The sequence below is a fragment of the Homalodisca vitripennis genome, unplaced genomic scaffold, assembly GCF_021130785.1.
Source record: "Homalodisca vitripennis isolate AUS2020 unplaced genomic scaffold, UT_GWSS_2.1 ScUCBcl_5159;HRSCAF=11764, whole genome shotgun sequence".
In the NCBI taxonomy this organism is placed as follows: domain Eukaryota; kingdom Metazoa; phylum Arthropoda; class Insecta; order Hemiptera; family Cicadellidae; genus Homalodisca; species Homalodisca vitripennis.
Window position 1 is genome coordinate 3,689 of NW_025781315.1, and position 22,442 is coordinate 26,130.

The 22,442-nt window shown below is 32.9% G+C and overlaps 1 protein-coding gene across 1 annotated transcript; it reads right to left on the reverse strand.

Annotated features, from left to right (window-relative positions):
* Positions 1 to 1,296: 1,296 nt before the first annotated feature.
* LOC124373271 (trafficking protein particle complex subunit 4-like) lies at positions 1,297 to 17,166 on the reverse strand. The gene is made up of 3 exons (XM_046831655.1): positions 16,716 to 17,166; positions 10,168 to 10,446; positions 1,297 to 1,525 (listed from the first exon to the last, which is right to left on the reverse strand). Exons 1-3 carry the CDS (start codon positions 16,885 to 16,887, stop codon positions 1,326 to 1,328), a joined length of 651 nt encoding a protein of 216 aa, XP_046687611.1. The 5' UTR covers positions 16,888 to 17,166; the 3' UTR covers positions 1,297 to 1,325.
* Positions 17,167 to 22,442: the final 5,276 nt, after the last annotated feature.

Sequence of the window (22,442 nt, forward strand, 5' to 3'; positions counted from 1 at the left end):
GTACACAAATATATCTTTAATTCATACAATATCTGAGAAACTAGTGGGAATCTGAGTCAGTTGATCAGACACAACTGTTCTATAGCAATTTAATCTCAAGCCAGAAGCAATAAACAGTACAATAATTATATCATTCAGATACAATAAAATTAGTTTGGTATTCTTAGAAGTCTAAATAAATATTTTTTTAATATGGAAGAATAATATTAGATAGCAAAAATTTGGCAGTACAAAGAAAAGCATGCACATAATGAATACTTAGCATCATAGGTAATAGCTGTGTATTAGGTTCATGACATCACTAGACCTGAAGGTCTTAACTGTATAAATTATAGATCAAATTTGACTACAACAGCCCCACATGGAAATAGTTTGATGGCAGCTGGTGCATACGAATCCCCCCTCTACCCCATACGCTCAGCACTGTTGCCAATTTTATGTGTATGTAAAATTACTAATCCATCTCAACACCATTCTGTAGGAACAAACTAACATCATCATCTGTTACTGTAAAGAAATATACGTACACTTGATTTCATTAATGTTTCATGGACAGTACATGACCACAGCCACACCATAGCTGTGACAGCTGGCGATTGACAGTGATATGGCATTACAACCTCAACTGTTATTAGACTATTTGGTTGCGGGCTGCTGTAATCAGTTATTGATGAGAATTATTGACAGGCTCGGAGAGAGAAGCTTTGAGAGGAGTTCATAAAATGTATATATCATAAATATCATAAAAGTATATTTAATATACTTCATGAACTATATTTATTACAGCTATACAGTTATAGTACAGTAGTTTAACACGCTTACTGTGGCAGACGCCCTAATGCACTCACTGTCTTATGGGAATAAATTATCATCACCGAGTATAGAGCTATAATAAAGGTGTTGACAATGTCAGGTCAGTATGAAATGACGCTATGATGACATCATAATAATTTTTATGTAAAAAATATTCATTTATAAAGATACATTTAGCAATTATGATAAATTTAAACAATAGCTAAATAATTCATCTCCAATATTAGATCAGTATAAAACATTTAAAAAATTATCATTAGTACCGATGATTAGCATCACATTATTTTTTAAGTAAATAAATAAATTCATAGAACTGATTATACTCAGCATATATAAAAAAATTCAAACATTTTTGAGACTCTCAAATGGTTCTATACTCTGGGCTTCAACGTGTTTAACAAGAAATGTAGGTAATAGGAATAGTCGGATTGTTATCAGTTTTCAATAAAAAATAAAACACAACAAGTGAATAAAAACAATTTATAAGAAATAAATATCGTTTATTTTGGTAACTATACATTACTAATGCCAGATTTTTCCATTTGTTCCAGTAGAGCTTGCAGGTGTGTATCAAATAATTCACACCTTATTGGCATTTCTAAATCATAGAATGGATTCTTGAGAGCGAAATCAGCATACAGCTCATAGATCTTTTTCAACAGTGCTTCAATGCCTGTTTGAGTTGGTTCAGCAACCACCATGAACTTTACACCTGAATGAACAAAATATTAACACTTTAGTTTTAATAAGTATATCATTAGGTATAAGTTATAGCATGTTTCCATTAACAAAACATAAAATAACAAATATAGCAGTATAAGTTATAGCAGTAATCCACATAGTTCAAGCTCAAAATAAGTTTCCATTAAAAAAAAACATAAAATAACAAATATAGCAGTATAAGTTATAGCAGAAATCAACATAGTTCAAGCTCAAAATAAATATGTTTTCATTAAAAAAAAAAAACATAAAATAACAAATATAGCAGTATAAGTTATAGCGGTAATCCACATAGTTCAAGCTCAAAATAAATATGTTTCCATTAAAAAAACATAAAATAACAAATATAGCAGTATAAGTTATAGCGGTAATCCACATAGTTCAAGCTCAAAATAAATATGTTTCCATTAAAAAAAACATAAAATAACAAATATAGCAGTATAAGTTATAGCAGTAATCCACATAGTTCAAGCTCAAAATAAATATGTTTCCATTAAAAAAAACATAAAATAACAAATATAGCAGTATAAGTTATAGCGGTAATCCACATAGTTCAAGCTCAAAATAAATATGTTTCCATTAAAAAAACATAAAATAACAAATATAGCAGTATAAGTTATAGCAGTAATCCACGTAGTTCAAGCTCAAAATAAATATGTTTCCATTAAAAAAACATAAAATAACAAATATAGCAGTATAAGTTATAGCAGTAATCCACATAGTTCAAGCTCAAAATAAATATGTTTCCATTAAAAAAAACATAAAATAACAAATATAGCAGTTTAAGTTATAGCGGTAATCCACATAGTTCAAGCTCAAAATAAATATTTTTCCATTAAAAAACATACAATAACAAATATAGCAGTGTGTTAGAACTATGTTCTGCCAGAACCCTTCAAATTTTCCCCTAACACTGATCCTTATCTAAGCTATGTCACTCTACTTTTCCTGATCCATACCTTTTCCCATTTTTGTTCTCACGAAGTAGAATAATGATAGAAACTTAACAGATTGTTTACAAGATCATATTATAAAACCCATGATAACAAGTATCAGACTAGCTGATAAAATCTATCAGCATTGTTGGATGGAAACAAAGGCATTTAGAAAGAAAACAAACCCTAAAAATAAGCTATCTGAAAGTCAAAACCACAGAATATGAACATATACGGAAACAATAATCTCATGAAAGAAACCTTTTTACAAAAATTACTGAAATGAATTCACGGTTTGCTAAAGAGAAACAAAACACTCACATTTTATAAGAAAACTTTGAGGATCAAAACAAGAAACAAACTGAACTTTTCATTGACTTTGACCATAAATCAAGAAGCAAGATCAAGAAATATACTTAATCCACTACTGAATGCAAAACCTCCGAAGGGTTTTCGATGGTTACTTTTACTCCTTTATAGAAAATATGATAAAATACTAAAAAATCATCTCAACAGCAAGAACCATACATACTCTTTCCTCACTTATAGCGAGAAAATTAGATGTTAGTTTAAGTTTCTTTAGTCTAAGTAAAATTAACCACAAAGAATATAAAGACAAGAGTTAATTTTTAAAATGATTTTGGAAGATTAGGACTAAATTATATAAAAATTAACTCACCACTATCAGTCATCTACCAAAACATTAATTGACTCATTGACTGTTTAAAGAGCCAAAGAATTAATTATTCACATATAAAGCACACATTGCCAATATTTCTGAATACTGTCTGAAATACAGCAAAATGTATGCCTTGAAGGCTACACTCCAGTTAGAAATTTCATCTTTATCTAATCATCAGGCAGCCTTGCCTACAATTATATGACAAACCCAATTATAAGGATCATTTTTGAAGTAAGAATCAATTATGCATTGAGTCTGCACAAGTTGTCCTATACCCTCAAGGTTAACCACTATTGTTTAGTCCCCCACTGTTTCCTGTTGAAATTGACTGGCAGCTTGTTAGTTTTGGGTAAAAGAGCAATGAAGGATGGAAATGAGCACATGGCAGCAATTAATAGTCAAATCAAATAATTTATTGCATCCGCCATGTTCTTTTCTTAAAGATAGTTACAGTTATTATACTAACCTATAATTTTTACACAAAATGCTAATTAATATTAATAATATTACTTAAGTTTTGACACATGTATCCATTTTCTGTAATATGGAAAAGATTTTGTATATACAGGGTGAGTCAGAAATATGGTAAAATATTTTAAGACGTGATTGTAGAGCTAAAAATAAGAAAAAAATGTTATATAAAGGTAGGTCCGGAAACGCTTCATTACTGAGTAATGGATGGCAAAAGATTTTGCTTTGTTTTCAGTTCACCTGGTGAAATTAAATGATTCTGAAAGGTTTTGTTCTTACTTTTTAACTCAAATAAGATGGATATATAAGGAAAATCACCTGAAAAATCAAATAAAACCACTCTATAGGTTGTAGTGTGAACAGTTTTTGAGAAAAAGTATGAAATTTGCCAAAAATCTAATAACAAAAATACCGTTTTAAATGTTTGATGACGAATAACATTGTTAAATGACCAATAAACAAATTGTTTTTCTTAAAACAGATTGTAGAAAATGTAATTCTGAAAACAACCATAATAAACAAAGTTAACTAAATGTGTAAAAAAGTTATGGAATTGACTCCTCACGAATCACACTACACAGTAAACTTTTGCTGTTTTATAATAAGGAATGAGTATCTGATTGGTAACAGCTGGTGAAAAATAAACATTTTTAGTTCAAAATGTTATTTTTAAATACAATAAACATTGCAATCGCTTTAAGTCTCACCGGAAGATTAAAAATGATGCTCTAAATGACCTCTATTGTTCAAAATGCACGCGTTCAAGCTTCTTCTCATCAAGTTTTGGACCCGTTCAAAAACTACAGGTGTCTGCTTAAAGACTTCTATTCCATTACAAATGTTTAATCGGATTTCTTCAATGGTATCTATTGGGGAATAGTAAACTAATGTTTTTAAATGTCCCCAAAGGAAAAAAGGAAAAAGGATTTAAGTCAGGTGATCTTGCTGGCCATGAAACTGGTCCACCTCGGCCTAGCGATTGATTTGTAAAACTCTCATTTAAGTGTCCACGAACAGCCAGACATTAGTGCGCAGGTGCCCAGTCATGCATACACCACATGTTTTGGTGCAAATGCAGAGGTACATCATCAAGCAGGTTAGGTAGCTCGTCTTTTAAAAAGTTTAAGTACACCACGCCATTAAGCCTGGCAAGAAGCACAAATACGACAGAATGATCTGCTAAGATTCCAGCCCAAACATTTACTGAAAACTGATTTTGTGGGCGATTAGGTTTGGTAGCATGAGGATTTCTATCTCCCCAAATGTGGTTGTTATGGAAGTTAATGATAGCTGTTCTAGTAAAATGAGCGTCATTGGTAAACAAAATTGTATTTTAAAAGTTTGGATCAGCACATTTTAACAGAAGCCATCAACAAAAAAAACATGGGGAGCGTAGTCTTGTGGCAAAAGAGTTGCTGGAACATGGTGTTGCTTGGACATGCTGGAAGTGGTATGGGTGTAACAAGTACTCGTGTAGTATTCTCCGAATACTAGATTGGCTGACATTGAACTGTAGTGACAATTCTCTAGTGCTCTTTTCAGGATAATCAGAAATTTCATTAAGAACCAACTCTTCTAATTCAACAGTCCTACACAATCGGGCGATGCCTGCAATACTATGTTCCGAAGACTTCAAAGAACCTGTTTCAGATAGGCGTTGATGAATGGTGACAAAAATCTGTGCTTGGGCACCTGCGGTTAAGAATGTTGCTCTTGCTAAACAGACGTCTTGCTGAAGTACTATTGCAGCGTCCCAAACCATACAATGCATGTATGCTAATTCAGAGTTTGAATACACATGCATACTACCTTCCGTTCTTAATAAATGAAACACAGAACACAGAATCACTAATAAAATAGATGGAAATAACTGTTTAAAATACTTAACACAAGCACATAGTATCTTTACAGTTTGTTGTTTTGTTCAAAAATGAGGTGACATATGTCATCTAATAATAAATGCCCAGCAGATTATTTATTATAAAAATGTTTAAGCAGTTGTTGTTCAAATTAATAATTATAACCAGCTGTTATTAATCAGATACTCATTCCTTACTATAGTAAAACAGCAAAAGATTGCTGTGTAGTGTAATACGTGAGGAGTCAATTTCATAACTTTTTTACACATTTAGTTAACTTTGTTTATTATGGTTGTTTTCAGAATTAAATTCTCTACAATCTGTATTAGGAAAAACAATTTGTTTATTGGTCATTTAACAATGTTATTCGACATCAAACATTTAAGATGGTGTTTTTGTTATTAGATTTTTGGCAAATTTCATACTTTTTCTCAAAAACTGTTCACACTACAACCTCTAGAGTGGTTTTATTTGATTTTTCAGGTGATTTTCCTTATATATCCATCTTATTTGAGTTAAAAAGTAAGAACAAAACCTTTCAGAATCATTTAATTTCACCAGGTGAACTGAAAACAAAGCAAAATCTTTCGCCAGCCATTACTCAGTAATGAAGCGTTTCCGGACCTACCTTTATATAACATTTTTTTCTTATTTTTAGCTCTACAATCACGTCTTAAAATATTTTACCATATTTCTGACTCACCCTGTATATGTACATAGGATGATGCATATATACAGGGTGATTCGGTTAGTGTTACCGGCACTTTCTGAGCTGATTGTACTATAAAAAATAAAGAAAAAAGTTCATATAAACATGGGTCCGGAAATGCTTCCTTACTGGGTTATGGCCAATTGAAGATTTCACCAAAAATTGTGTGCAGGAGGTCAAATGATGATTTGCCGCGTGTTTATGAAGAGATATTTATAGGCGAATGCAACTTTTTCTAACGGATTTTTAGATGAGAAATTGAATAAAGTTCATCTCATAGCTGTATCTCATTTAGTTTTTTTTGTTATACTACAAAAAACAGAAATAAAATAATTTTGAAAACACTTTTTTAAGGTTTAACGGACAATTATTTTGTTAAATAGGCATTGAAGACCCACATTTTTACAAAGAAACTTGCAGAAAATTTAATTCTGAATAAAATTATGTGCCACACGGCTATTAACAGCGAAGTATTAGTTTCTGGAATTTAATTTTACAACAAACATTCTACCAAGCAAGAAATTCCAAAGCAAAGGAAAACCGCATTTTAATGACATAGAGTAGCCTACACATAAGATTTATTAGGATGCAATTTAAATTAAGTTTTAAATAAATTATTGTTTTTCATCTAAAGCTTATAATACTACGTACCACTTTCATAACAGGTGTTCAAAAATCAGTCCTTGTACTTCAATACACTTAGCAGCTCGCTTTCTGATTGATCGAGTTATCCTCCGCAACGCTGCACGATTGTTTTTGATTTGTGCGGCGGCATCTTCAATTCGATTTATTAACTCTTCACGTGTATTTACTTTTTCCTGGTACACCAGGTTCTTCATCCAACCCCATATACAGAAATCTAATGGAGTTAGATCTGGTGATCTTGGTGGCCAAGTGTGTGGTCCACCGCGACCAATCCATCGCCTGGGAAACTGCTCGTTTAAGTGCATTGTTACATTATGGGAAAAGTGGGCAGGGGCACCATCATGTTGATAAATAATATTGCACCTTGCTGCTAATGGAACATCTTCTAATAATAGTGGTAGTTGTTCTGTAAGGAATTCTAGGTACAAGCGGGAATTTAAATGTCCTCGGAGAATGAATGGTCCTATTAATCAATCATGAATGAGTCCACACCATACATTTACACTAAATCTGTGTTGAAAGTTGCGCACGATTGTACTATGTGGATTTCCCTCTGCCCAAGTGTGTTCATTGTGAAGGTTGTTGACGCCATCTCGGGTAAATTGAGCTTCATCAGTGAATAAAATGGTTCTATGATGTTGACGGTTTCTAATTAACCAGTTGCAAAATTCCAATCGAAGAGGAGGATCTGTTGGTTGAATACTTTGAACTTGTTGTTTATGGTAAGGGAACATGCTATTTTTGCGCAAAGTTCTCCATACTTCAGACTGAGACACTGCGAATCGCCTAGAAAGACGCCGTGTACTGACACCAGGACTGCGTTCAGTAGCCATGATTATAGCCTCTTCCATATCTACATTATTCTGGGCAGGGCGATCCCGATAATTATTAATACTAGGAAGTTTACCTGTTACTCTTAGGGTACGAAATGATCCACTGATCGTTTTTGGGTTTGGAACTCTGCGATTAGGAAATCGTCTTCGGTATTCTGCAGTAGCAGCGGTTGCATTTCCGTCACAAACGCCTAAGACAAATACCATGTCGGCATATTCTTCCGTTGTAAATAACAAAGGCATTGCAATTGTGATAGTAAGTTACTTTAAAATACACTTCACTAACAAACGAGTAGTAAATTAATTGTATTAAATTGCACTCATTAAACTAGTACAGAATTGGTAACAAATAATTTGGATTCCTCAATAAATTGCAGTGTATTGTTGAACAGCTGATTTGTGATACCAACTTATAAAAACATAATTTACCTTCTGTAAAGCTAACGTGACAAAGATATGTAGGTACAAGATGTAACCATTTGGATAGTCCTAAAAAGTAATAGTATTATTGTTTTTTAGTTGAGCATTAATCTATTAAAATCGTATTTACAATTGTATGCTAATCAATTATTTGTGTACCTTATATCATTACATTACGGTGTTTATTTACTAAATACGTATTTCTTGCTTGGTAGAATGTTTTGTTGTAAAATTAAATTCCAGAAACTAATACTTCGCTGTTAATAGCCGTGTGGCACATAATTTTATTCAGAATTAAATTTTCTGCAAGTTTCTTTGTAAAAATGTGGGTCTTCAATGCCTATTTAACAAAATAATTGTCCGTTAAACCTTAAAAAAGTGTTTTCAAAATTATTTTATTTCTGTTTTTTGTAGTATAACAAAAAAACTAAATGAGATACAGCTATGAGATGAACTTTATTCAATTTCTCATCTAAAAATCCGTTAGAAAAAGTTGCATTCGCCTATAAATATCTCTTCATAAACACGCGGCAAATCATCATTTGACCTCCTGCACACAATTTTTGGTGAAATCTTCAATTGGCCATAACCCAGTAAGGAAGCATTTCCGGACCCATGTTTATATGAACTTTTTTCTTTATTTTTTATAGTACAATCAGTTTAGAAAGTGCCGGTAACACTAACCGAATCACCCTGTATATATATTTATAAATAACAACTAACCAATTAACAGTTAAAAACTTAATGTAAAACAGTATCCTATCCAGTATAAATAGTTTACTGTTAGTTTTTTTTTAATGTCTTTTAAACAAATGAAGGAGTCCATTTAATTATGTAAGTAAAAAGTTATGAAAACTAATACTGCTACCATAACAATTCGAGTACAACCTGCTATATAAACAAAGATTGTTAATTAATTTGAAAAGATTTTTGGTTTCATGGCTATTTACATTTGAATCATTCCTAATTCTATGTCTATTCCTCGTCACCAATGTCAAACACTGCAAGATATAAATATAAAAGATTGTTGGAATTCTATGGTTTAAAAATAGTGGTGAATAGCATTCAATATGCCTGGCTCCAGACACATGATTCGCAAAGCTCTTTTCTGTAGCACATATATGTGAGACTGATGAGTGTAAGAAATACAATAGTGCAGTAAGAAATATAGCTATGAACATGGGCATAATACTAACTCTTTAAAACATCAATTCTGAGTCTCCCACTTAATCGTTAAAACATCAAAATTCCTTTGGGACCTCTTACTTGCAACAGACTCTACATGGTTATCTCAATTCATATTTATCTGTATTGTAACTCTCCAAAAAATGTACTGTGAAAGACTCATGGCCATGTTTAAAGGAAAATTTTATGTTTAGGTTTTCTTTATATTTAGTTTAAGTTTGTTATAATATTTAATTCTAATTTAATATCTAATTCAAATATAAAATGTTATGGTTTGAATTCAAAGCAGTCATCTGAAAAAAAAGCAATTAAGGTTCATCCACTCTGTATTTTGTGACTTTCAAAATTCATTATTAGGTTCACAAACCATTTATAACTCAAGCTAATTTCCTTTCAGTTTCTCTTTTTTGTGATGCTAAATTGTTTAAATGTTATTGGAAATTTTAGTTGAAAATAAAAAATAAATACAAGTTAAATAAACAATTAATTTTTTAAACTATTTTTAACAAGTTAATTTTATAACAAATCAAAACATACATACAAAAATTCAAACTGATGTTTGAATAGAACTCAGAACATCTTTATAGTTGTGTTATCACAGTTCATTGCAACTTTGTACGTATTTTATGTGATATACTTTGAAACTCAATGGACTCTGCAAGCCAGCAGCTTGCTTTTTGCTTTTACAGAGTATCCAATCTAATACAGTGTGCACATTCTAGTAATGAATTGTATTACTAAGATCTCCATATAAATCATTGAGAATTGAAACTTCTACATTAATTATATATAAAACAATTCTGTCATATGATTAACGCTACTTTCATCAGTTGCATTGCATTCAAGTTCAGATAGTTATTACTTTTAACCAAACAAAAGTATTTTCAAGACTTACCAGTCAATGTTTGAAAGCAATGCAACTTGAATGTGTCAGCTTCAAGAACTTCAATTCCCGAACTCTTGGGTTCAGGGCTGAGTTGACTGGCGATGGCAAACAAAGGGTAAAACATACTTGCGAGGAAAATCTTTTCATTTGTTGTCATCTTTGGTCGTCCAAACTTGAGACGTAAAGGGTAATTGTCTTTATTCTCAATGATCTGTAGAGCATCCCTACCATCATCTAGTTGCTTTCCGGTAACAGGAATTGAGTTAAGTGCAGTTAAGACATGGCCAACTGTAACAAAGTTATACTTGAAATATAATAAAGCAAGTATTGCCATTATCATGTAAAATTAAAACATTTTAGACCACCATTTCACTTGTCCTTTAACTTTCTACTGAGAATAAATTTTAACTAGCAGCAGTTACATGAGAATAAACCACCACACATTAAAGTAAAATGAAATTACGACAACTATAATTTGTCTGACTAACTTCAGAGTCTTCATTTTCTTAAAATGTTGCATTTTTGGGCCTCTATCTTTTTGGATATTCAATATATTTTTAGAGTTATACAGTGGGAGAATTAGACCAGGTACTAAGGAGCAATTGCAAGAATTTGTAGGTACTTAACTTCCCATAATTATTTTCTACCTAATAAAGCTAATTATAGTGCTTTACATCGACTCTTGGACACAAATTAAAATGGCATTAGAATGAAGAGTAGATCTTTCTAAACACATGGTTTTCTTCTTACAAGTTCATATGTTTTCTTAAGACGTATAAAAAATTGGTTGCCTAGCGACTGGCCGCATGTTTGTCTACAATGGCAAGCAGCTTAAACCGAGTTATTTTCGTTTTGAAAGAAAAAATGTTTTGCACTCATTATTTTTGGGTGAAAATAATGTATTTTCAAATTAGAAGAATTAAAATTTAATTTTAAGTTTACAGTCAGTGAGTTTTGTTTGCAACCGTTAGCCTCGGCTCCAAACGAAGAAAAGTGCAACATTTGTGTGTTGTTACTATCATCATCAGTGCTTGGGCTGAAAATGACAATTGAAAAGATAAGTAGTGTGTTTCACAAAGATTGTACTTGTTTACACAATGAAAATTACTTGTCTATTCAAAATATTTTTTTCAATAGAAACATGAACACAGCACAACTTTTAACTAACATTTTATATTTTAAAAACAATTTTTTAGCTAAGATTTATAAATTTCCAATTTACCAATATATTTCTGGGTTTTCGCTAAACTAGCACAGCAACTACATTAGTTTATTTAATTTAACGTTTTTGTATGAGATTTAATACTTTTTCCAATTCAATATTCAATTTCTACATGATTTGGCAATATATATATATTTGTATTTATTTATTATATACGTAAAAGCTTTTTTTTATTTCTATCTGATTCTGGGATTGCTGGTATAAATCTTATATTACGTACTCACAGCATGGAGCAATACAGTATATTCTTAAACATAACACATTTTGCACCACTCAACAGCCTACACACACAAACCACTCTTATACATGTATAGAAAACAATATGGAAGTATTATACCACTGCCACAAAGGAGAAAGATTAAATAGATTAGAAGATATAGGTATATAGAGGCCACTGTACAAATGAGAACAATATTTTTATTGAAAGAATTGGCACCAGGAAACCATGCGATTTATGACAGAACTTCAATAATAGCAAACAAAGCAGTCCACTCCAGTGAGATGTAACAGATAACAAGGAAGATACCTTGACCAGGGACATAAACGTAAACAAACCAACTAGTCCGTGCACGATGCTTAACTCAGTCATACTTTCATGTTCTCTCCATATTTTTTACTCTTTATTCCTAGGTTTATAACTAGGTTATCATAAATGTGTTACTAGTAGTACAAGTTAAAAATACCCTTTACAAGTGCTTAAGTGATCTGAGCTTGAATTTGGGTACTATCTTTTTTTTTTTTAGAAGAGGCCGATCTCCTTTTAAGCCTTATTCTGTCCGTCTTTGAGGGATGTTTTTCTTTTTTCACCAACAGCGCAGGCTGACGCTCCACCAAAGGCTGCAATGATGGCCAGGGGTATTTCCGATCGGTATTTTCCCATCTTCAGATCACGTCCCAGGTAGTCCAACTTCTCCAATATCAGATCATGTTGTAAGATTTTTAAAAATTCCTCAAGATAGTACCCAAATTAAAGCTCAGCTCACATGACCACTTGTTAAGGTTATCTTTAACTTTTTATATTGATAATGTGTAAGTATATAGAGCCTGATAAAAAAATAGGAAATAAGGACTTCTTAGTACCCAATAATTGTGTTGTTTAATCAAATATGAATTAAACCATTTATAAATTTATCAGTCTGTGTTACATTGTAGTGAGTTAGTTAAATTTCATATACTAACATGCTACCACAGTAACAAGTCTCAGGAACGTAATAGCTCAACACATCATTTTGTAATAGGTATTTACAAACAACAGTATATCCCGTCTCTAGCGGCCATTCCTCAAATCACTCACAAGGTTTAACTGTGTTTCAATTACTTTGGAACAATAACGTTGAACTTAATTTATGTTATAGACTTTTAAGATTATATTATAATGAAGCTCTAGTTTTGTATCTCAGAGAAATACATGAGGTTGAACTGAATTATGTTATAGACTTTTAAGATTTTATTATAATGGAGCTCTAGTTTTATATCTCAGAGAAATATATGCATTCTGGATTATATAAAATAATACAACTTTCTTCATACTAAGTTTAGGCAGTTACAATTACATAACAGGGTAAACGAACATGTCTGACAGCAATTAAATTGTTCTAATTGGTGATTCAATATTATCGATCACACGAGTGTTGGATGCTTATTATAATGCAGGCTTTGTGCGTATGGGCCTACACTGGGGTAGGGTACGATAAGCGGACCCGGTTTTTGATATTGAAGAATATAGTCATCAATACCTAATATTCGCATCTCAAATCCTAGACTATCAATTTCGATATAAAAGTACCTATAGTCCTCAATAACAATCATATGTTTTAAATTAAAATATGAATTTAATATTTACAGTGATCAAACAAATTATTATAACCAAAATTAGGAAAACTGAAGACATAAGTTAATAGTTCAAAATAATTAATCAGTATCGATTGATTATATCGATGGTTATGATTAAGTAATATCGTTTGCCAATTTCTATATAAAAAACCGGGTCCGTTTATCGTACCCTACCCCTACACCAGCGGTTCCCAAAAGGTGGTCCGCGGACCCCTAGGGGTCCGCAAAGCTCGTTAAGGGGGTCCGCAGCGAGGTGGTATAAAATAAAAAAAAAAAACTTTCTATTAAAAGTTATTCTATAATTTTGATTTTTTTAAAGTGTTAAAATATAACACTAAACAGATATTTTAGGTATGCGAGTAAATACGATCAGCGTAGTTTGTAAGTCCATAATGTGAACTGTGACAAGCTTATAGAGACATCATTACTGGGCGAGTGACGGAGCGATAGTACGAGAGTGAGCGGCGAATGACGCTGATATACATTTCCCCACTCCAGCGAAACCGCTCCTAACCGGTTTGTCAGCCATGGCATTGACCCTGCTCCCCACTACGCGCCGTCGCCGACACTCGCAGTCGCTCACGTGATCTCTCAGAGTAGATTCAGTTGTACTGTGTTGTACGTTCAGTGGTACTCAGTGTAGTTGTCTGTTGATAATTGCATTTATGTAACAACAGTTTATTTAATAATAGTTGGTCGGTTTAGTTTAGTGTTTAGTAGCCAAAAGTAACAATGGATCGTTGGTTAATTAGTGCCAAGTTAAAAAGGCCAATATCTGACGTGGAAAAGGAAGAGCATCCTTCATGTAGTACTGCTATGGTCGATGAAGTGCCCAGCTGTGAACAGCCCTGTACTAGCTTAAGAAGCGTGAGTAAAAAATTAGGTACCAGTAAAAAAATAAGAAAATATAATAATGAATATTTGGAATTAGGTTTTACATATATTGGTACTGAAGATAATCCAAAGCCACAGTGCGTTATTTGTTTAGAAGTTTTGTCAAATGAAGGCATGAAACCTGCTAAATTGCGACGTCACCTTGAAACAAAACATCCTGAATCTAAAACTAAGTCAGTAGAGTTTTTCAACCTAAAGCTAAACGAGTTAAAAAAATCTAAAAATATAATTAAAAAAGGTATTGTAGGTCTAAATGTCAATGAAAATGCAACATTAGCTTCTTACCAGGTTGCTGAGCTTATTGCAACTTCTGGCAAGGCACACACAATAGCAGAAGAACTTATTATCCCTGCTGCTGTAAAAATGTGCAGAATTGTGCTTGGAGATCAAGCAGCTAAAATGATCAGCTCAATTCCATTATCGAACAATACAGTTCAAAGGCGAATAACAGATATGTCTGAAAATATCCAATACAATTTATTTATGAAAATATCTAATAGCGACATGTTTGCCTTGCAAATAGATGAAAGCACGGATATATCCAAGAAAGCTACTATGCTAGTTTTTGTCAGATTTATTTTCGAACATCAATGTTATGAAGATTTTTTGTTCTCTTGTGAACTTATGCATACAAAAGGTGAAGATATTTTAATGCTATTGATAAGTTTTTTTTCCAACACAATATTAAGTGGGATAAATGTGTTTCTATTACAAGTGATGGTGCTGGAGCTATGTCTGGCTACAAAACAGGATTATTGGGCATATTACAAAAAGTCGCACCACATGTCCAATGGACTCATTGTTGCATCCACAGGGAAGCACTGGCAGCGAAAAATATGCCAGTAACACTTAAGACTACCTGTGATGAAGTTGTTAAGATAATTAATTTCATTAAATCACGCCCCCTACAATCCAGGCTGTTTGAAGCGTTATGCAGAGACATGCAGAGTGAGCATATTCAGCTCTTGTTACACACCGAGATTAGGTGGCTCTCTCGGGGAAAGGTACTTGAGCGGTTTTTTGAACTCAGAGATGAGGTTCGTGTTTTTCTCCTGGAAACACAATTTTCTAATCAACTGAACGATTTTAATTGGCTATGTAAGGTTGCTTACCTATCAGATATTTTGGACACTTAAATGAATTAAATTTAAGTTTGCAAGGATTTTATGTAGATATATTCAGAGTGGAGGACAAGATTGCAGCAATGAAACAAAAATTTGAACTTTGGTCCAGAAGAGTTGAAAAAAAATCATTTACAAATTTCCGATTACTACAAATGTTTTTAGAATCTAACCAGGAGCAGTTATCAGAAAATGTCAGAGAAGAAATATCGGCCCACCTTAAGACTTTAGCAACATCATTGAAAGAGTATTTTCCAGAACCAGATTCTAAGAACAGTTGGATAAGAGATCCCTTTACTACTATGGACATTGAAGAACTAAATTTAATTGAAAAAGAACAAGACCAACTCATTGATTTATCAAGCAATGGCACCCTTAAAAGTACCTACAAGGACGAAACACTCATGGAGTTTTGGTTGATAGTGCAGCGAGACCACAAGGAGTTAGCTTTTAAAGCCTTAAAACATTTAATACAATTTTGCACAACATACAAATGTGAACAGACGTTCTCCACATTATGCTATATGAAAAACAAATATCGGAATCGTCTCAATGTGCATGACGATTTTCGTTTAAAGGTCTCAAACTTGCGACCTGATATGAAAGAAATTCTGGACAAAAAAGATAGATTTCATCTTTCACACTAGGACTAATCAAAATCATATAAAAAAGTGAAAAAAATCTTTTAAACAATTCATAATATTATAAAATTAAATTGATAACAATTTAAATTATGTAAAATAAAATTATGCAATGTAAAATAAAATTTCATCTTTTTTAAATTTAATGTGTGTCCACTTATTTGTTTTCCTAGCTAGGCAAACGAACGTTTTTGGCATTTGTTTTAATACTTTAAAAAAAATATTGGATAATAATGTAAACACAAGAGTGCAATAATTACTTTTCAGTTTATGCTGTATCCATCGTTGGTATATATCCAGTAAGTATAAATAATATAAATATATTACAAGTACATTATGATTATATATATATATATATATATATATATATATACACATATATATCCGTTTGTTTAAGTTATTAATAAATACCCACTTACCATACATTCAAAATTACTTTTAGGGGTCCCCAATGGTTTGAGTTATTTTCAGGGGGTCCTCAACTCGTTAGAATTTGGGAACCGCTGCCCTACACTATTTTTTATTTACTTGAGTGTGTGACAATGTAAAACGTGTCACGCTTAAGAATATAATAAATTGTTTCATGCTGTGAGTACATAATACAAGATATATATGTACATTTGTATAAAAATCTGTATAAAGCATGTATCTTTTATAGCAACTTAGAAAACCCCTTGAAAATCACCCAAAATGGGCTTGTTAGTATACAAGTTATTATATGGCCAGTTGGCTGGTTAATTGTTTTCTTATTTACTTTTGAAGTATTTTCAAATTGAAAACGAACAAATAAAGTAAACATTTACCGAAAAATGATAGCCAATAATAAAGCTATAAAGAATTACTTACCCATTATTCCATCTCTTTGGCCAAAGGAAACCTTAACACTTTTGTTTTCATAGATCAATTTTAGGTCCAAAGGATAGCTGAATGTTTGTTCATTTTCAATTTTAGGAACATTGTGATCCAAATTGAAAATTAATCCACCAGACTTGGAAACAATGTACACACCATATATCATCTCGTCTATGGGCTAAATAATCCTTAACAACACTCACAATAGGTTTATAATAATAATATCAACATGTAAGAAGAATATACGGTAACATATTTAAGAGGAATGATCTATTATTAACACACTCGTCAAACAAATAACTGTAATGTCAGTTAGTATTGTCAGAATGTAATTTTACAAATTGACAGTTTGACACAACACAACAAATTTAACATAACCTTAAAACTTGTTTTTTGCGTATAGTTACAAGCTGTGTAATTTACCATGGAGCTTTGATTTCTCTATTTCATAATCGCATTGTAATTTTAAATGAATATTTTTGCTAAACGTTGGATCTAAGATAATTTAAGTAACATTATTGGTAATTCAATATTTTATTAGGTGTATTTAATAGGCCGATATTACAATCAGATATGTCAATGGCATAACTACAATTGTCAAATTTAAGCCAAAAAACGCTTAATTTCCAACGGTCAAGACCAACTCTGCATGCTTTTCCAAAATGTTAATGGTCTAAGAAGTAAGAACAAAGTTTTCACTACTTCGCCAATCTCTAAGTCATTCGATCTACGATATTGTTGTTTTAGTTGAAACCAATCTCACACCCGATGTCAGTGATTCTGAACTTGGATTTGACAACTATACTGTATACAGGTGCGATAGATCATCTTTATCGAGTCTCAAAACTGGTGGTGGGGGCGTCTTGGTGGCAATCAGAAAGGATCTCGATTCTTGGGAGCTCCACCCGTCCAGTGGCTGTATTGAGTGTGTCTTCACAACCATTAAGCTCAATAACTCCTTTTTCTTCCTGGGCGGTGTGTATCTACCCCCAACCTGAACTCATCTCAGTACATTGAATTCTCCTCCCTACTTGAGGAACTTTTTGTTGCCAATCCTATTTTTAACATCAGGTTGGTGGTGGGGGACTTCAACCTACCAAATGTTGATTGGTCTAATCCCTCTTCTTGCCTCTTGGATCTATCTGCACAGACTGTTTACGATGTTATGTCCTTCCTAAATCTCAACCAATATAACTACATAAGATCTTCTCTTCTGAAGCCTTACGCGTCCTAAATGCCTCTGACCCGCTCCTTGCAGCCGAATGTCATCATCCTGCTTTGGAAATGGAAATCTTCGTGCGCCCCAAAGAAGAACTGAATTATGATGTTTTTACTCCCAATATAAGAAAATGTGACCTTAACTTCGTGTTTGAATGGGTGCAACGCCTAAATTACCCTCTACTTGATGTTACAGACTCTGTTGACCATAGGTTTTTTGAATTTTGCTCACAGTTAAGTTGCACTATTAGAAAAGCAAGCCCACCCAAATATATGGGAATCAAGCGCTTCCCTGTTTGGTTTTCTCCCGATCTCAAACAGATGATAATCAAAAAGAAGACTTTACATAGGCGCTTCAAACAGAGTCTTGATGATCGGACTTATCTTCAGTTCTGTGGTGCTCGTGCTACCTGCAAAAGACTGGCGAGAGAATGCTACTCGACATACATCCGCACTGTTGACTCGTCTATTCAAGGAAACATTCGTGCCTTCTGGAATCATATAAAATCTTCTAAGAGGGTACCGTCTCTTCCCTCAAAAATGCAGCTTGATGATGAATCTGTGGAAAACCCGCAGGGTATCTGTGATTTGTTCGCCAAGTTCTTTTCCTCGGTCTACAGACCTTCGTCACAAAATCCACCAGTGTACAACCTTGAAGCAACAACTTCTATATTTTCATGTCAATTCACCTGTGAAGAAGTGGAGGCTGAGTTGAAGTCGCTCGACACAAACAAGGGTGCTGGCCCCGATGATATCTCTCCTATGATCCTGAGGCATTGCAGCGGTGTAATATCGCCTCATATCACAGTTTATTTCAACGCTCTTATGGCTGCTGGCATCTTCCCTACTAATTTAAAGATTGGATATATAACACCTATTTTAAAGTCTGGATCTCCTTCTGATATTAAGAACTATCGCCCTATAATTATCCAGTCAACCTTGGCTAAGGTCTTTGAATCGCTCGTCCTTCGAAGATTGATGTTCAGCCTCAAGAATGTTATCAACATTGAACAACATGGTTTTGTCAAAGGGCGTTCGACCACTTCAAACCTCTTATCTTTTCAAAATAGTATCCTCAAAGCGTTTTCTAACTCACACCAAGTTGATGCCATCTACACAGATTTCTCGAAAGCATTTGATCGAGTTAGTCACAACCACCTTGTTGCTAAGCTTAGAGCTGTTGGTGTCGGTGGGGCGTTCTTGCGTTGGCTGGGATGTTATCTACGGGACCGTTTTATTCAGGTGCGAGTGGCGGGCTCACTATCCCAACCTTTCCCAGCTGTTTTTGGTGTACCTCAGGGTTCCCTACTGGGGCCAGTGTTGTTCACAATCTTCATTAATGATCTGGTTCAATGTGTGGGTTCAAATGTTCTACTTTTTGCTGATGACGCTAAAATTTTCAAGGAAATTGCATCTGTGGAGGATTGTGTGTCCCTACAGGAAAGTATTGATTTGCTTGCAGAATGGTGCGACGTTAATGATATGCTTCTGAACATTTCCAAGTGCTCTAATGTGACATTCTCTAGGTCAGATACTCCTATTCTTTATCATTATAACCTTATGTATCAACCCCTGGCACGTTGTTCTAAAATAAAGGATCTGGGTGTCATACTTGCTTCCGACCTAAGTTGTCATGTGCATATCAATCACATTTCTAAAAAGGCTAATGCAGCACTCTATTTTGTTATTAGGACCAGTCGTGATATTTTTACTGTCCGAGCTCTGAACATCCTCTACGTCCACCTTGTTCGACCCATACTTGAATATTCTTCTACTGTCTGGAACCCTTACCTTGTTGGTCACATTGATAGGCTTGAGAACATACAGAACCGCTTCATTCGTTTGATTGGGCTGCGGCTGGGCTTTGAGTACCGTAATGTGCCGATTGATGACCTTCGAGTTCAGTTTAACTTGGAACCTCTCCATTCAAGACGTACAGTTCATGATCTGCTTTTCTTGAAGGAGTTGATCTGCTCTGTCATTGATGCACCTGATCTGCTCGAATTGCTGGACTTCCGGGCATCACGTCATCTTCGTCACCCCCAGCTGTTTGCAAGGCGGCACTACACCACACAGTACATGTTCCACAGTGCTTTTCCACGTCTTCAACGCCTGGCAAACAACCTCCCCAGACATCTGGTCTTCTTTAATATGAGCTGTGATGCCTTCAGGAGAGAGTTGAGACTAGCCTGTCATGACTTACATATCGTCTGATAACTTTTCCCCCATTATTCTTGTTGTGTTGCTCTGTTATTGTTTCTGCTTGTTTTTTGTTAGACATTTATAATTACGACTGTGCCTCTTGGTTATATATTTACATTTTATTGCTTGCATTTGTTGTTTTTCTAGTTTTTTTTCTCTGTTGGTACCTATATATATTTTACTCTTGTTATTTATTTACAGTATTTTCCCCATTGTTGTTTACTTTATATAGTTTATTTGCACTGTTATTATTTATCTCTTTATTTATTCATATGTCACGTCTTAGACAGTAATGTGCATGCATTTAAGGGGATTCACCACTGAAAATAATGAAAAATTATGAAATTTTCAAAAAAAGTTTTTTTGTCATATTTTGTCATTTGGAACCTACTGAACAAAAACATAGTATCCTAAGACCTATATTTTAACCCTAAGTATGAAAAAATAACGTTTTTTGAAAGCGCGTCAATGTCCAAAATTTCACATTTTTACTAGATACCTTATTTTGTACTAAAAACATCATAATTTCTTTTATATATTTCATTATAAATATGTAAACCAGATATTTAAATCTAGTTTAATACGCATATCAATCATTGTACTGTTTTATTTTCATTACTCTATACTGAAGAAGAAGAAGAAGTAATAGAAATAGTAATAGGAAAAACGCTGCCAAGATTGCCAAGCGCTTCGACAATAAAAGACTAGCACTGGCACAGAAACGCAAAAAGATGAAATTCACAGAGTACAGAAGGAAGTTGAGACATGCACAGCTTGAGGAAGAAACCAGGAAAATAGTAGCGGAGGGGAAAACATATGGTGCCGGTGACTTTTGAACGTCACCGAACGAGCTCTGTTTTATTTTACAATGTATATATGTATATTTTATTGAACACTGACATAATAATATAACCTACTATTGATGTATAATACAACATTTTGACCTAATATATTGTGTACATTTATTTCAGAACCATAAACTAAAAAAATATACGTGATATATTAGTGTTGAACCTACGTTTACTTTCTATCGCAGTTTTCCGAAAGTTTGAATTTCGATAAATTTTCAGACAAAAATCGATATATCTTGGGAATTAATTGAGATAGTAAGTTCATATTTTTACCACATATTAAGTAGATCTTTTTCTAAATATTTAGGTAGAATTAGATTTTTAGGTATATATGATGAATAGAAACATAATTATATATATATATATATATATATATATATATATATATATATATAATTATGTTTCTATTCATCATATATACCTAAAAATCTAATTCTACCTAAATATTTAGAAAAAGATCTACTTAATATGTGGTAAAAATATGAACTTACTATCTCAATTAATTCCCAAGATATATCGATTTTTGTCTGAAAATTTATCGAAATTCAAACTTTCGGAAAACTGCGATAGAAAGTAAACGTAGGTTCAACACTAATATATCACGTATATTTTTTTAGTTTATGGTTCTGAAATAAATGTACACAATATATTAGGTCAAAATGTTGTATTATACATCAATAGTAGGTTATATTATTATGTCAGTGTTCAATAAAATATACATATATGAATCGGTATTTGTTTAAAAGGGCATCAGTCATGAAAAGTAAACTTTCGGAAAACTTGATAAAACCGATTAAATATTATATAGCAAATGTAAAATTCCTAAATAAATATGCATTGCATTTTCTGCCTTATTTGTAACATCCCAATATAAAGATTTCAAATTTTTATCAACATTTCAAATTTTTATGAATTTTTAAAAAATGTGTGACTTATGCCCTTTTAACAAATTTTCAATATGTCACATGAAAAAAATAGTGTTAACACTCATAATTTATAAAAAAAACATTTATTTTTAAAGATACAATGAGTACAGAATTATTGGTATAGGCCTAAGCTTAAATTATGTTACTTAAACAATTTTTTTAAACTCCTTATCATAGAAAAGAAACTAAATTTGTGCCCTATTGTAGGTTTTTGTTGATACTTATCACTCATCTTCTTCTTGCATATTAATATTTTCCATTACAGGCCATTCTAAAATATCATTATAAAATTGTCTGTTCTCATGAGGTACATACTGAATGACTTTTCTTAAATCTTGGAGTTTTGATTTTTTTATAGGCACTTTACCCTCTGGGTAAGCAATTTCGCTGGGACCAGTAATCCCTGTGTTTGTTAAAGACATGAAAAAGGTGTGGCAATGGAGACCATTAATGGTGGTATGCCTTTATGTAGCCTTTTAAAGTAGATTCAAATACAAAATGAAACAGCTTACTGATGCCAAATT

Coding starts and splice junctions, on each gene's coding strand:
- LOC124373271 (XM_046831655.1), bottom strand. CDS start 16,887: ATGATATATGGTGTGTACATTGTTTCCAAGTCTGGTGGATTAATTTTC. Junction 10,447..16,715: donor CCAAAGAGATGGAATAATGG/GTAAGTAATTCT, acceptor ACTTTGTTACAG/TTGGCCATGTCTTAACTGCA. Junction 1,526..10,167: donor TTGCTTTCAAACATTGACTG/GTAAGTCTTGAA, acceptor TTGTTCATTCAG/GTGTAAAGTTCATGGTGGTT.